This window comes from Oryzias latipes, chromosome 23 (genome assembly GCF_053564925.1).
Source record: "Oryzias latipes strain Hd-rR chromosome 23, Olatipes_Hd-rR_3.1".
Lineage (NCBI taxonomy): Eukaryota > Metazoa > Chordata > Actinopteri > Beloniformes > Adrianichthyidae > Oryzias > Oryzias latipes.
Genome location: NC_136259.1, coordinates 5,896,006 through 5,912,657, shown reverse-complemented (window position 1 = coordinate 5,912,657; position 16,652 = coordinate 5,896,006). Strand labels below are relative to the sequence as shown.

The following is a 16,652-nucleotide window of genomic DNA, read 5'->3' as shown; positions in this document are numbered from 1 at the left end:
GTGTTAAAGGGTTAAAAAGCAAAAGAAACACAAAAGATCATTTGTTGATTACAGGATCAAAGTGTAGGACTGATTGATACTTACGTTGTTTTGCATTATGATGTTATTCTCCATGCAATCCAAGCCTCCATCATTGAAACCGGATTCAAGACTAATCAGGTCATCAATAACTTCATCCATTGGAAACTAAAAGAAAACAGTGATTTCAGTGTTCTCCAGGACAGACTCATGGCATTCATATACTGTCCCAGATCTCCGAGGTGTCAACGTTGAATCCATTTTTGAGTAGAAGAAAACGAGGAGGAGCCGTTGAGAAACTAATCCAATAATGGAAGAGTTCTTGGCGGCCATGTTTAGAGGCTGAATGGCGGGAAGAACATGCATCAGTTGTTAAACTACTTTCCCGCTTTGATAGGGTTCTCTCTCCTCAGAGGACTGCATGTCTGAAGTTATTGATGAACAGATCAAAGACAGGGAGAGATCAATGACGGCCCCACTTTATTTGGATGATTAGTTGCTCTGCATGAAGATGCACTGCCCGTCCACATGCAAGTGTGGCCCCCGAGGTATTCTGGACATGAACTTTCCATCATAAACTTCCAACCGTGATTCATCGGCCTTGATTTGAAACGATTTCAAACAGCAGATCTCATCTACGAGGCGGCGAAATGAACCGCAGGGAAGAAAATGTTGCGAGGAATCTGTTCTGTTGACAAGAAATGCGTCGAGGGGCGTTGCAAACTCAACGAAAGTGATGACCCAGGTCTATTTTGGCTGAGATTTTGGGTTGCGATTTCACTTTGCTCCCGGGGACATCCAGAGCTCTTTCGATTTCAATTTCACATGATTTTTTTTTCTTACCTCACTGTCATGACTGGCCAACGTGAGCAGGGTAACAGGGCTGTTTGGGTTGCTGCCGTCACTGACTGGGGCCATGTGTCCGTTCCTCATGATTGGCACGGTAGCCAGCGGCTGGCCGGGGGTGTGTGGGTGTTGCACGGCGTGACCCGAACCCGCAGAGGAGGCCAGCTTGGAGCCCAGCGTCAGGTACTGCTTCACCGGCTGGTTTTGGCTTTGGTGGAGATGGAACTTGGAGTTCTCCAGGTGGCTTTGCACCTAAAAAAGAGAAGGCCGCTGTTACAACACAGGGATAAGTGGTCTGGAGACAAAAAAGCAGATGAGGATGTGGACAATTGCACATTGCTTCTCGTTTGCTGACACAGCAGTGACTAAGGGAATTGTCACCGCAGTTTTTCGAAGAAGTTATCATCTCATTCAAAACAGATATAGCTGTTTTCCGATGCTACTCATTCATGAGTAACAAGTTTACAGGCACCCTGCAGCAGTCTGTGCAACACAGTTTAGCGCTCGGAGTGAATCATGTTTGACACATCTTGACTTTATCGTCAAATAGGATGCTGGCGTGATTTTCTTTTTTAAAGCAAAATAACTTTGCAAATTTTCAAGCTGTTTTTTGGTCATTTTGAAGCAAAATTGGAGAAGACCGCTTACACACTGGCACAAAAATCCAAGTTTTCAATTTGTTTGTCACCAAACCTTTACGCATAGATTCTAGAAGGTCTGATTGAGCCATTTTTAAACAATGCAAACTTTGATTTTCTTACTTTAGAAGCTCTGGTGGCATCCCGCATTTTGTAGTAGCTGCAGTCGCTTAAGTGTGGCATTCTCAAATAAAAGAGAGAAGAAAATGGATAGTCTTTGGACTTGTTTGTTGGTGTTGCAGCAGGTCGCCTTTAGAGATCCAGATCCGCTGCGGCTGCTATCCCGTTAGGCTGCTGACTTCCCACTAAGTGTCTGCCTCTTCCTGCCCCCTCAGCAGAGTTTTATAGAGGGACTCTAAGTGAACTAATTAGGCCTACAGCTGGGAGTAAGTCCTCAAATTGCATAGCATGATAATCACTTCAAACGTCGGATTGTTAGATCACCCAGGGTTGTATCACTGCAGGATATTTGCCTTAAGCATATATCACTAATTCCTCTGGCCCGCCCACTCGTGTACGGACAGCCAATCACCGATCACCTCCCAAAGTCCTCTGCTGCCCAGCTTCAGGGGCTGTGGCAGCACAATTGACCCTTGTTCCCTATTTAGGGTTTTAAATATCTCAATGCCGTTTTTACCCATTCATTCAATAAAAACATAGGTGAAGAGTTGTAAAGTTTTCGCCTCCTTAAGGTCTTCTTTCCAATCCAAAAAGGTTATTTTAGGAGGTAACATCTCCCCTAAAATGCCTCATTTGTCTGGTTCTCATAAAGATGTCCACTGTTGCTGTTTATTGGTTAATGTGTCTCCAAGTATTCTTAGCAAGTACTCACTTTTGTCAGTTTAAAGTCTGTCTGGCAATTTTTTTCCCCTCTCTGGCGAGATTTGTACTGTTTTAAATGAGTGCTTTCTTTCCGACAGACCACAGTTAATCGATTTAAACGGAAAGGAACTCGGATAAGAACAAATACTGCCGTGACTGAAGTGACTGGGGAAGTGAAACCCTAAAAGACTTTATTTTATTCGTCTGTTGCATTCATGAGGACACATTTAGAGCACCGAGCTTTAGAAACAGGTGACAGATGTTTTTCATTTGGCAAATCAGAAAAATTAAAGGAAAGACACAAAGAAATCAATTTTTAGTAAATTAATGAAAATGTTTTCTCTCTCTCTCTCTCTCTCTCTCTCTCTCTCTCTCTCTCTCTATATATATATATATATATATACATACAGGGAACACATTTTACATTACAGTATGGTACTCACAGGGTATCTAAGTGGTAATAAATGTACTTTTATTGTACCTACTGGATACTTACTAGGTATTAATGCAATACCTACTGGGATTTACCATTGTCTGTATAAGAGAACTGGCCAAAGTAATCCCTCCGCCATCGCGTTATAAATCATGAAGTACCTGCAGGAAGCCCAAATCCCATTTTATTTATTTTTTTAGCTCTTACTCAGTCATTCTATTTATCCGTATCGCAGAACAATTGGGACTGAATTGGCTCAATTTTGCTGGAAGCGGAAGTAAGTTGTTTTCTATGGGTGACGTCACACTTGCTCAGTCTAGTTCTCATATACGGTTCCTTGAATTTAGTTGTTGACTCATTGTTTGGTATTTACCATGTGTAGCAAGATAGGTAAACAAATAAAGAAGTTCCCAGAATTTACTTTCTACTTAGTCAAATTTATGTGCATTTCATGGTACCCAACAAATGTAAGAGGACAGGTATTCACATAGTACTCAAGTACCTAATAAGTACAATAAAGACTTGTTTCCAGTGAGCAGTATGGTACAGTCCAGTCTGGTATTCAATTACAAAATAGATTCATTAAGCAGGACCGAACTGGACCAGGTTAGACCCCCGTTGCCCCAAACTGGCCTGGACCACTTAGTGGAAACAAGGGTCAAATGTACCACCAAAAATTCTATGTAAGTACTGTACTGTAAAAAAAGAAAGAAAAAAAAGAAGTTCCCAATTCCAGCTTTTCAGGTAGATTTGTATTTTTGCTGCACTGCACTGGAAAAACTGAAAGATTTTCATTTCAAAATAATCTTGGTTTGAGAAAACGTGTATTAGCGACTAGAATTTTTTTCCTTAAAATAGGAAAACTTGGTAAGACCATTTTTTCCTTACCTCATTGGCAGATTATGATTTATTTATTTTTTGCTTATTTAAAGAAAATCTACCAATGCGGTAACAACTTCTTACTTATTTTGCAGGGCCTGTTTTTGCGGTGTATCTTTCTCTAAGCTCATTGCTGATGAAAAGCAACATTTTTTGTTTTTGCATTACATGTCAGCAACACTCGGGAATCTCGGCTTTTAGCTGGCTGTACACCCTCACATTTCCCCTTATCAGCTGGACTGGTTTTCCTTTTTCACCACTCCTCAGCTCAACAAAGTACAAGCTCATCACAATACTCAACTTGTCAGTACTAACTGAGAGTTCTTATCTGGCTTCTTTTGGCCAAACAAGATCCCAGTTGTTTCCCAATCAACATTTTTCTTTTTTTTTTTCCACCGCTGAGAGCGGCAGAGATGCCTAAACTGCTGCACACCGCATCTGTGCTGTGTGATGGCGGATTGTCCTGGTTTCACTTCGACCCTCTCACTACTGTAAATGCCGGAGACACGCTTGTTATCCACTTAAGGGGATCTGATTAGATTTGAGCTGCAATGGTGCTTCAGTCACCGAGGCCAGTCGTAACAATGGCGGTCCTGTGAACGTGTGAAGCGGTAATTCTGAGAAGGATCAGTGGCTGCCACAAATGTAGGACAGGGACAGGAATGAGATAAAAATCGAACCAATCAAAGTTTGACTTTGGAGATTTGTGGCGTTTCTCAAAAATAGTTTTTTTTTTTTTAAAGGTGCTTTTTTTTTTCAGCACCTGCTTCAACAATCGCTGCACTGTTTAGGTTTACTGGCAGGGAAGAGGTCACAGGTTCACGCTTCATTTAAACACATTTACACGGTCAACGCTGGCATGCAAACCTGTAGCACACTAAAAAAAAAACGTATACTTCGTTGTTTTGTCAACCGAAACTTTTTATGTACATTTACCTTTACGGTACTATGATAATACAACCCCCGCCCCCGCCCCCCCCCCAAAAAAAATTGATCTTTTAATAATTAAACAGCAGAATCTTGCTAAAATCGTTATTCTTATTGGAACTAAAACAAGATGAGTAGATGACGGCCCATCCCCCACATGCACAGCCCATATAGCAATCTATTTTTTATTTTATTTTTCAAATGACAGTGCGCCTTGTAGAAATTGAGTGCTAGACGGTGCTGTGTCAAAATGTTTGGTAGGGTGTTATTGTTAATATGTGAACGCGGCAAACCTGTAATGGTGTTGGACTGTGTGATTTTTTTTTATTTTTTTTTACGTGTAAATAACAGAGTTGGGAGATTTTGTTGTCACAGTAACTTCGGTTTAAGCGCTATCGATCTGGATTACTAGTGTTGCAAACAAGGTTGGGAGTTATAGTATAAATATACTAACTTGGCTAACACAGCTAACGCTTCTAAAGTGACCAACACGTAGCTGAGTCAGACTGTTTTTTATTTTTAAACAAGCAATTTTGAGAGTTACTCAGCGATTTGTAGAAATGTTTGGGTGTTTTTGTGTATACGCTAATGCGACTAACGTGTAAAGGTGTCTTTACAAACATTTTAAAAAACAAGCTTGGTCACAGTAACGTTTGTTTTAGCGGTATCTGTCTGTTTTTTTACATGTTGCAAACAAGGTTGGGAGTAAACAAGTATTGTAAATACGATAACGTAACTAACGCTCCTAACACAGCTAATATGTAGCTGTGTTGGACTGCGTTTTTACAAATAAGCAATTTTGACGGAAACATGGCGCTCTGTTGAAATGTTTGGTTGTATATAATTATGAATACGCGATGCAGCTAACGTGTAGTTGCGAAGGACTATTATATGTTACTAACAAGCTTGGGAGTTAGTTTAGTAACAGTCACATCTGTTTTGGTGGTAACAGCCTGTTTTTTATGTTTTGCGAACAAGGTTGGGAGTTAAAGGTATTGTGATACATAAACGCGGCTAATGCTTCTAACGTGGCTAACATGTAGCTTTTGTCGGATTGTGTTTTTCTTGTTACTAACAAGGTTGGAAGTTAGCGTAGTCACAGTAAAAAAAAAATTAGCGATATCAGTTTGGTTTTTTACGTTTTGCGAACAAGGTTGGGAGTTAAAGGTATTGTGATGCATAAACGCGGCTAATGTTTCTAACGTGGCTAACATGTAGCTTTTGTCGGACTTTGTTTTTCTTGTTACTAACAAGGTTGGAAGTTAGAGTAGTCACAGTAACATTTGTTTAGCGTTATCAGTTTGGTTTTTTACGTGTTGCAAACAAGGTTGGGAGTTACAGATATTGTCAATACGCTAACGCTTCTAACATAGCTAATGCTAAGTGTGTAACAAACAAGTTCTAGAGTTACTGTGAAGACAGTAAAGTCTTACTCACAAAATCTCAGACTTTTTGTCTCAATCATTACGCCTTTTAGTTCAGTGCACCTTCTATAATATATGATATAAGTTTGAAAATAGGTCATTCATTGACGCAGCGCGCTATAGTGCAAAGAATACTGGAATCCAATCCAACAAAACACCACACCGTGAAATTGCAAGAACGCATAGCAACTTCTGCAAACCGTTTTGTTTCACCCACAAGGTAAAACGTCCTCTAGCTTTGTCCTAGACCTTCCAGTCCAAAGTGTTGCAATCTCTTGCACTCCGTTCCCCTTCTGTTTGCGTGATGCAATTGACAGTGATCGTTTACCTTTTTGTAGCAAAAAGGTGGATTGCTGTTCTCCCCTCTGAAATGCTTCGCTCCCAGTGTCATTCTAAAAAACGAGACCTCATACCTTTTTTTTTCCTTCTTCGTCTTCTTCTTCTAAATCAAACGCTCTTGCCAAACTTAGTTTCAGTCTTACCCAAGTTCTTCTTTCACTTCAGAAAAATCCATCAGCTTATGAAACACTGGGGACATTAGTCAGATGTACAAATTGTGGGCAAACTTTGTAGGAGGCTTGGGTTCATTTCTGCAAAAAAAAAATCTATAGAATGAGTTAAAGAATGCAGACTGGAAATATAGATTCATGACCTGAGATGAAAGTAGAAACAAAAAGTCATCAGTATTTTTTGGGAGATTTTGCTGACCCTTATAGCCAACGTATAAGCACACACTTGCAAAATCTGCAAGGATATACGATTAAGACCGTGAATTGATCAAGAAATGTGCAATCCCTAATGGATACTCAGTTACTATCATTGAAAGAACTTATCTTATATTAATAAAGTGCAGTAACCCATCCGTGCAAACAAAAACACACAAAACCTTTTTTGGAACGTGATAAACCATTTAATTCCCCACCCCGTATCTGTGCTGCAACCCCCGCCCCTACCTGCACGAGCTGGATCTCTGTCAAAGTGACCACGTTGACCACACAACAGCGGCTCATGGCTCGGCAGAATGGCAGCGTCTCCCACCGCAGCAGATTCTCCCAGAAGAACAACTGTCACCGCAGCGATGCCTGACGCCAGACACGGGCGCAAGAAGAGGAAGAAAACGAGAGGTGCAGCAAGCCCCCTTCCTGAGCTTTTGCAGAAATATCAGAAAGGAAGGCATGACACATCAGCTTATTTGGGAGCTGCAGGGTCTACTTCCTGTGTGTGTGTGTGATAATATGTGTTCATGTTTTTTGGTTTAGAGAAAGAAAGAAAAAAAAAGAAAAAAGGCCTGACAGAGGCAAAAAAAAATCCAGATGACAGTTTGGAGGTTGGAAGGTGCATGTGTAGAAATGAAAAAAGTTGACAGAAAGCAAGTTCCTGCTTGTGGATCACTATGACTTCCTGCTTGCAGGAGATCCAGCTCAGCTCAGCACATTTTCCCAGGTTATCTTCACGACACCGACTTCCTGTGGAAGTCCATTTAACCACAACAGTCAGAGTCTTGCAAAGCAGACATTACAGATGCTGAGGTGGGCTAAACGTGGGTTTTAAAGGTCCCTCATGCCATGACAGCTTAAGGCCGTGTCACTCAGCCACTACTTACATTTTGCACATTTTCCACAAATGAAATTTCGGTCTTTCGTGATACACGCGTGATAATTCATCAGTGTTTCTTGGGTTCGTCATTCGTCAATGTGCGTCGAGGGTTTCGGCCGAAGGGTCTTTATGTGAATTCGCTTTTGAGCTCTTCAAAATCTTTGGTTTGTTGAAAATTTGTGTTTATGCATATTTTATGTAGTTTATATGCAATTATTACATAAATCTTGTGCAATTGTGTGTGATTTTTTTCAAGATGTATATGCAAATTTGTGGCTTTCTACGACCTTTTCACGTATGTCTAACTGACTTTTCATGCATGTACACGATGCATAACTTTTATACCATGTATACCCACATATACCGTCAAAATTACATAATTGACGCACAAATCACTGATGAGTTTTAGATAAACAGAGCAATAATCCCACACCGTTCATGCATGATAAGCGTATTAGGTGGCTTTTATGTTGATTTACGTGTTCTTTCCGTGTTTTATTTGTAATATATCTGGGAAAATTTCCCATAAAGACCTCAACTTTTCTCACTTTTACCACATGTATTCACATATGACCAATATTCATCTGTGTAAAATGTACATAGTGACATGGCCTTCAGATTACATCAATCGCAATTATTCCTCAATGTTCAAATGGTTGGCACTTCTGAGTATCAAAAGGGGCGTCATCCATGACCAAATCCAAGTCACTGATTGGTGTTTAGAACGTGGAAGCCCAAAACTTGCATTCACATGTTTAGGTGGACTTTATATTGGAAGTGGTTGCTTGAACCCACTTTGCCGAAGGCTGTGTGAATGCTATCTATTAACGTACATTGTACGGATGAGGAGACGATTCTTGTCTTCTGAACGTTAAAGTTTATTCTCTCGTGTGCCAACTGACTAATCACCGTATATATATACACAACAACCAGACCATGCCCTTAGCAACTGCAAAGCCTGTTGGGTGTGAAGCCTAAAAGTAAGGGTAACATTACAATATATGCAACACACAATGCTCACACTATAATTTCTTGTGGGAAATTTCCTTTTTTTTTTTTATTAGTCATTGTGACCATTTTTGTAATTCTGTTCCAATGCTGCTAAAACAGGCTAGTTGGTAATTCCTTTTTCTACATTTACCCCCACTGTGTAAATGAGTCACATGCTTTACACGCGGCCTATACTTTAGAACCGCACAAAAAGACGTATGGACTTTACTCTTTTGATCACAGACTTCTCAGCAGGAGATCCTCACAAGTTGAAGTTTTCCATACCAAACCACAATCTTAGCCAAAGAGCGGCGCACAATATTGTAAAAGTCACCCTGACCCAAATTCTGGACAGTGTGGGAATGGATTTCAAACCTGAAGTTTTAAACTCATTGCTGATTCAACAATTATCAAAAACAGAAACTGTATGCAAACTCTTTGATACCCTATAATAAACACATCAAAATGAATTTTAGGACACTGAATGTGATAACGCAAATTGAATCACAATGATCAGGTTAAAGCATGCCGATATAGATTGTGTTTTTTTTTAAAGAAGTCTTCTCTGCTGTTTAATTGGAGTTTGTTCTGCACATGTTCATAGAAGATGATTCAATTACACATTGGCCACTTTTCGTGTATAGCATTGATAGAGTTGTATGTCAATTGTTATTGAATGCAAGCTCAGCAATTATTCTTGCTTCTTGTCTCAATAGCTTGCATATTTGGCTGATTTGACATTTTTCCCCCCTCTTGTACCATTACCCATGTGTGCATTTGTCTACATTTTTTGTTTATTTGATGTCTTCTTTGTGTACGCTCTGGCAGGGCTTTCTTCCGAATCCTGGCTGGCCATTTTTGGCTCGTCTTGGGGGGAGCCACAAGTGCTCACCTTTGTTATTCCCCATGCAGGGCATGTTTTAAACATCAGGCACTTCCTGTAAGAGCTGGCCGGCTTCTGAGACAACACTTCAAAGTGCAGCTCCCACATCTGAGGAGTGTTTTATCCTGCTAGAAAAGGAATGCATAATGGACACAGCACCACTGCACTTTTAATGATTCTCATATGAATTAAATATTGCGGCTATTTTAACTGGATTACTCGTGAAATTGTGTGTGGTGGTGTGCCCTTGTTGCTTTGATGACACATTGGGTTTAAGAACAGTAATGTTACATTAAATGGAAATATATATATATATATTTGAAGCAAAAACATCAACTAGTTAAATATTTCTGTAAAAAAACTAACTGCAATTTTATCATTTTCCGTTTTAATTTTAGAGAAAAGTCTTGCATTATTTTGGGCCCAATATGACATAAGCTTTCCAATAATGCAGAAAATATAGTAGCTAACTTTACCCCCCCCCCCCCCCCCCCCCCACACACACACACACACATTTATAAAAAATACATATTTTTCAAAGTTACGTAAACAACTGTGTTACTGTGGGAGTTGGGATAAGGAGGAAAAAGAGGGCGGATGCGCAGCAGCCTTTCCCTTTAGTGAGTAAAGAGAAGATGCAATTAGTCAAAATGGACTAATACAATTTTTGCAGCTAAGTCAGTTAGGGCATTTTATTCTCCTCTGTGAGCGGTTGAAAAGAAGGCTGTTCACAGGAACACCTGAAAGGTTGTAGCCCCTCTGCACACGCGCTCAGATTCTTCCAGGCACGCACAGACATACCAGTAGACAGGGGTTAAACTGGGTCAGAACACAGATGCTCTCAAAAAGAAAAAATATATATATATATATATATATATATATATCTATATATAGATAGATAGATATATATCTATATTTATAGATAGATAGATAGATAGATAGATAGATAGATAGATAGATAGATAGATAGATAGATAGATAGATAGATAGATAGATAGATAGATAGATAGATAGATAGATAGATAGATAGATAGTGTTGCATAAAGTGTTGCAAATCAGCGTATAACTGTGTTTCTCCGCCACTGGAATTACGCTGGTTGCATAAATAGTCGAAGACTTATGGGGGTCCAAAACTAAAAAGTCAACGCTGGAGCTAAAGTTCAGATACGAAGCTCTGTTCACACCACCGCCCTCTGAAACAGCTACTTCCAAGGCAAAGGCTATGTAAATGCACCTTTCAGGCTTCTGCGTTTAAAACTCACATGTAGCCACGCACGTTTATAACCCTTGTGCCATCTTGTGGGGTTCAGATGACCCGATCCTTACATCGGCGTCTTACCCCTACCATGATAAAGGTGGATAAAGGTGAAAAGGATTTCATGTAATCCATGGACGCCAGTAAAGATTACAAATCATTGAAGAAAAAAGCTTCAGTGCACTGTCTAGTAGGGCAACTTAACATGCCTTGGATAGCCCAAGGGTTAAGACAGTTATTACTTTAAAAAATTACAACATTTGGTCCTTGACAGACATGCCAGGCGTTTGGGAACTCATCATGGAGGACAAATTAAATGCAGTTTGTTCCCGGCCAGAATTACATCATATACGTAGTTTCATGTATCGGAATAAGGCTGTGAAAAAAGATTTGCACCGCTTCAACATTTCGCACCAAGCTTCTTCCGATTGTAGGTGGTGGACATGCACTAGTAAACAGTAGAAAACGAAGAAGAAGCCCCTCCCTGTTTGTCTAGTGTGAACACCATGGACTAAAAGTGCCTTGAATATGCGTCAAATGCCCAGTGTGGACGTAAAAAAACAAAGTTTGCATCAAAAATAAACAAATGTCACAGCATGGAAACCTGATTTACTTGTGTATCTGGCTTTTGGAATAAAGGCTCAAGTAATTGAAGATGGTTTTCCACATTCAACCTTTATTTAACTATCTTTTTTGAATGTTTTCCATTATTTATAGCAGTTTATACCGCATTTCCTGGCTGAACTGCTCAGAACGTCATGCCAGCATAAATTTCCTAAGGATTACGATGTGCTGGGAAAAATGAAAGACTTTAACAAACAAAAATGTCTTAGTTAACTTGTTGCCTTATTTTATTTCCGTTTCCGCAGGGCTCATGTGAGTCAATGGAAACAGTTGTTCAGACGTAACAGAACTGACTTGATTTATCGTTTCCTTGTGAGTAATTAAGGAATAAATCTTTTTTTTTTTGAATGATGTATCAAAGACAAAAATCTTTAAAGATAAGAAGTTTGGCGATTGGGTCTTAGTCACATGAATAATATTTAAACATTTTGAAATTTCTGATGAAAAATTAATACGATTTTAAGCAACATCTCCTTCATTAATAAAGAAATCTGTTAAAGGCAGGGTAAAAATAAGGAACAAAGCAGAGGTGAGGCTAAGGTTATTTTGCGGTGTTATAACACTGAAAGAGGAACCTCATACTTGGCCTCACTGTCCAGTAACCTGAAACAGCATGTGATGGTGTTTGTTGTATAAAGATAAAATCTTTTCCAATTAGTTTTAATCATTCTATTTTGAGTAAATGTGTGATAATAAATGTTTCTGTTAAATAACTAATTGTATATGGTTATATTTAATGAAGGTGGTAATAGGGCTTGTAAAGAAATAATTGCTTAGATATTCAGCTGCATAGTGTTAACATTTATCAAACTAAGATCGTATTTGGGATGTAAAAAATACAATGGGCGGGGCCACAAGCTCATCTCCATTCTGAGTGAGAGGCTGTAAGCTAGTGGGAGAGCATTTAAAAAAGCAGAAAAGCAGTCACTGTGCTGCTTTTCCCTTTTTCCTATATGTATGCCAACCAGTGCTGTATGCGATGGAGATGTCAATTTCCATGCGGGAACCTCCCAAATGGATGAATAAAGTTGTCTATCTATCTATCTATCTCTCACTTATGTGTGATAGGAAAGCGGGGACATTTGTATAAACCCCTTTTTGTTTTGTTTTTATTTATTTATTCCATTTTATGTTTTAAATATACTTCTACTTTTTCTTTTTTCCCAGTGGGAAGAGAGAGGGGAAAGGTGTGAAAAAGAAAAAAGAATGTTTTTAATGAACTACTGCCTTTCTATAGAAACTATGTTCTCGAAAACAACAGCTTTTTTGATTTGGGCATTCAATAATCATTAAAAAATACCACTGGGAACGCTTTAAAGATGGCTAAAAAGAGGATCAGAGTGGGACTTTAAAGTTGACTACAAACAAAAACACCAGGAAAAACTAGTCTAAATGATTTAATCAAATTAGAAAACTGTATTTAAAAACTAACAATAAAATTGGTAAAGGATATAAGCCAATGGAAAAAAAACCATCAGGCATTATTTAAAAAAGCAGATTGAGAAAGGGCTGTTATAAATATAGTATTGGAAATAGTTTTTTTTTAAGTCTTAGAACTTTATGACTCAAATTTAAAAATTGAATTACGTAAATTATCTTTATCAAGTCATTAGTATTTATTTCCTTTGATAGCTGAAGACACTAGAAACATTTTTCCGAAGGAAACCGTATCTCACAAGCTGTCATTTAAATAAAAAAGGCTTGTCCATTTTCATTACCATAATTTGTTTGACCTTTTTTGGGACATCATTTGTTCTGCTATTTTGTTGCCTTTATTTTATTTCCCCAAAAAATTTAGGCTCTTTTCAATTCAATTTATAACATTTATATAAATTTGTTAAGTCTACACTATATTTCTGAATAATCTTTTTCTGTCTTTTTGGATTACTAAAACCATTTTTACACTCATTTAATTTTGGCAACTATTTAAGTTAATAAGCTTTAATAAAGTTATAGTTCTCTTTTCCACTGGCTTAGGTGCAGTGTGGTGTTTAATGTATCATAACAGCAACTGTAAAATAAGCAGTAAAAACAGTTAAACCTTTTTGAGGTAATTTATCGTAACGTTATTCAGCAAATCCCTGGTCTTGATTTTACAAAGAACAACAAACTCCATAATGACTTTTGAAGGCATAAATGACATCAGAGTGAAGATCCGGCCGTCTACCGCCAACATAAAGTGCATTTGTCGGCTAAATTTGTGAGACACTGTTCAAAAGCTTTTGGTGGACATATATTGATTAGTTGTCCTCCAACTCCCCCACTTTTTTTTCCTTAACTTGATTGTGGAAAATTAAATAATGCAATAGCTGTTTAATGAGAACTAAGCAGAAAATTAAATCAACTTTGACCTTACCGTAGCTAATAATATATGGATTGTGTTGCAGACAAAGAGACGTTTGTTTGCTGGTCTTGGCTATCTCTGTCCTCCTGCTGTTTAAACGACTGAGCTGCTGTGGTAGAAAGTGGAGTGCCAAAGCGCCTTTACCCAGCATGACAAGACGATGAAGGATAAAAGGAGAGTCCAAGGGGCAAAATCAGCAATCAGCTAAATCAAAAAGTTAGTGAAGTTTAAAATTATCTTATTTAATTCACATCAAGGGTGGCCTGTCTTAGAAGAAAGACTGAAAAGAAATTCCCACAGAACAAGAAATAGACAGATGGTATAAAATTTTACCAATAAAAACCTTATCTGCCTTGCTGGATCAAGCTATAAGTAGCAGATTATAGATAGCTAATTGCAACAAATAGAGTCTGTTCATTTTTGTTCAAACTTTAGTTAGAAATTTAGGCTGTGTCAGATATTCCCACCCTAATCCCTAATTACTAAAAAACTACACAGTATGGGACTATCTAGTGCCCTGATTTAAAAGCAATTCGGACACCGTGCTAACTTCTTTTTTTTTTTTTACAGCAAATACAATGTCATCGATTTCACGAAGTTAAAATTTAATTGATCTTAGGGTTTTGCAACGATCATTGATGAATCCACTGAGTTCTGAGGATGAAAGTGTTGACATTTTAGTAAAAAAAATACATTTAAACACATTTTCTTTGCAAAAATTGTTTAGACGCAATGCATTGTAGTTTATATTCACCAATCTAGCGAGCATCGATGCACACTGCTTTTTCGCAGACTTCTGGGAAATTTCTAGGGCACTTGATTTTGGAATTGTGGATTCAGACAGCACTAGAAAATGGCGAACGCACTATATAGTGAGTAGTGAAGACACAACCTTAGTCATCTGTATTTTGGAGTTACAGCTCAATATACAACTCAGATTCAAAACAAGTATAAAAAAAATCCTCAAAAATTATTGCCCAATTTATTTTGCTCTATTTTGATAGAAATTAAAAGCTGATAAACTGGTTCGTAGTTTATCGTGGGAGTTATGTTCTATAAGCTAACCCACGAAATCTGTGACACAGAATTACAAGAATTCTAGATGTTTTAAGGCTGTAAAACCCCTCACTTCACACTTTATGCACTTTTCTCAGACAGACATGAATATTTTTTTAAATAATGAAACCAAAAATCTGATCACGATCAAAGATCTATATAGATGGCGCAAATTGAAAGCATTCTGTACAGGAGACAATCAAGGCATGGAGATTGATTGACAAGGTGTACAGCCAATCAGGAGGCAGAACACAGTGCACTGCTAAAAAAAACAAGACAAAAAAAAACAACATTCTTTTAACTACAATAATCTCTCATATTCTCGTTTTAAAGTGGTTTCATTTAAAATTTTGCCTTTTTTTGAACTGTTATTTTACAGTTAAAGTTTAACTTGTTCGTTTTTGTTTTTCAAATTCTCCGAAAAATATATTTTATTATGCAAGTCTTCTTATGTTAAGAAACAATAGAAATAAAACTGAGGAATCAACCTGTTTCTCGCCTGGATTTAAATCAAAATAAATGTTTTCGTAGCTAATGTGTATGAAATACTAAAGGCACGAAACGGTAAATCTAACAATTGAAAATGGGTGATGGCTATTTCAATGTTGATATTACTACTAAACACGTTTTCTTTGAAGAGATATTTAGACGACAATCCCTATTGGAGGCTAAAAAATAGAAGGTTGAAATTTAACCAAAGTCAGGATGCTCTATGATTAATAAGGATAAACGTTTTCTAATAAAAAAGCCTTAACCAAAAGCATTAGAATGTGCCAACAATAGCTTTTCCAAACTGATGTCTAAAAATAAATCTCAGTTCTATAGATTTTTTGAAGACTACAAATGATATTTAAGCTTAAAAATGATCTGTTTTGGTTTGGAAATGATTATCCTACAGTATTAAATTAAATCATCTTTTATGTAAGTTATTCCTTTAGTGCTCATTTTAGTATTCAAAATACATGTCTTTGTACCACTTAAAAATTATATATATATATATATATATAAATAAATATCATATAAATATAAATATATGTCAGGCATCATTGCAACCAAGATAAATAGGCACATGGATCAATTCATGAGTAACACACAGAAGGGCATTGGTAGAGACTCCAAAGGAGCCAAACACCAACTCCTGGTCGACAGAACAGTCTCTCAAGACTGTAAGTCACGACACACCAACCTGTGCACAGCCTGGATTGATTACAAGAAGGCCTATGACTCAATGCCACACACATGGATCACTGAATGCTTGGAGCTGTACAAAGTCAACAGGACTCTAAGAGCCTTCATAGGAAACTCAATGAAGCTGTGGAAACCACCCTTGAAGCCAATGGGAAGCCACTTGCACAAGTGTCCATCAAATGTGGTATATACCAAGGTGATGCTCTGTCCCCACTGCTGTTCTGCATAGGTCTGAACCACCTCAGCCAAATAATAACCAAGACTGGCTATGGATACTGAAGGAATTTATATTTTTTACCGACTCAGAAATGGGGCCAACATCATTCACCTCCTATACATGGATGACATCAAGCTATATGCTAAGAGCGAGCGTGACATTGACTCCCTGATCCACACCACCAGGATCTACAGTACTGACATTGGGATGTCATTCGGGCTCGAGAAATGTAGCCGGATGGTGACTAAGAGAGGCAAGGTAGTCCACACAGGAGGGGTCTCACTCCCAGAAGGAACAATAACAGACATCGAGGACAGTTACAAGTACCTTGGAATTCTGCAGGCAAATGGCAACCTTGAGCAGGCAACAAGGAAAGCTGCAACAGCTAAATACCTCCAACGAGTAAGGCAGGTCCTGAGAACCTCATGGGAGGACAAACCCCTGCATGGGATGTACCACCGGACCATAACTGAAGTGGCTGATATCAAGAAGTCCTACCAATGGCTAGAAAG

General features: G+C 38.2%; 1 protein-coding gene across 10 annotated transcripts in view; it reads right to left on the bottom strand.

Moving 5' to 3' along the window:
- tfec (transcription factor EC) overlaps positions 1-16,652 on the bottom strand; it is a 43,346-nt gene that overhangs the window by 8,933 nt on the left and 17,761 nt on the right. For 2 of the 10 annotated variants that reach the window (XM_020714343.2, XM_020714344.2), the window contains exons 2-3: positions 862-1,116; positions 85-186 (exon numbers count right to left, since the gene is read on the bottom strand). In XM_020714343.2, coding sequence (XP_020570002.1) covers positions 85-186; positions 862-1,116 — 357 coding nt within the window. Of the gene's footprint in view, positions 1-84; positions 187-861; positions 1,117-1,625; positions 1,964-6,315; positions 6,514-6,940; positions 7,136-16,652 lie in introns of those variants that run through there. The other 8 variants (XM_020714345.2, XM_020714346.2, XM_011490901.3 and 5 more) reach the window with 7 other exon arrangements.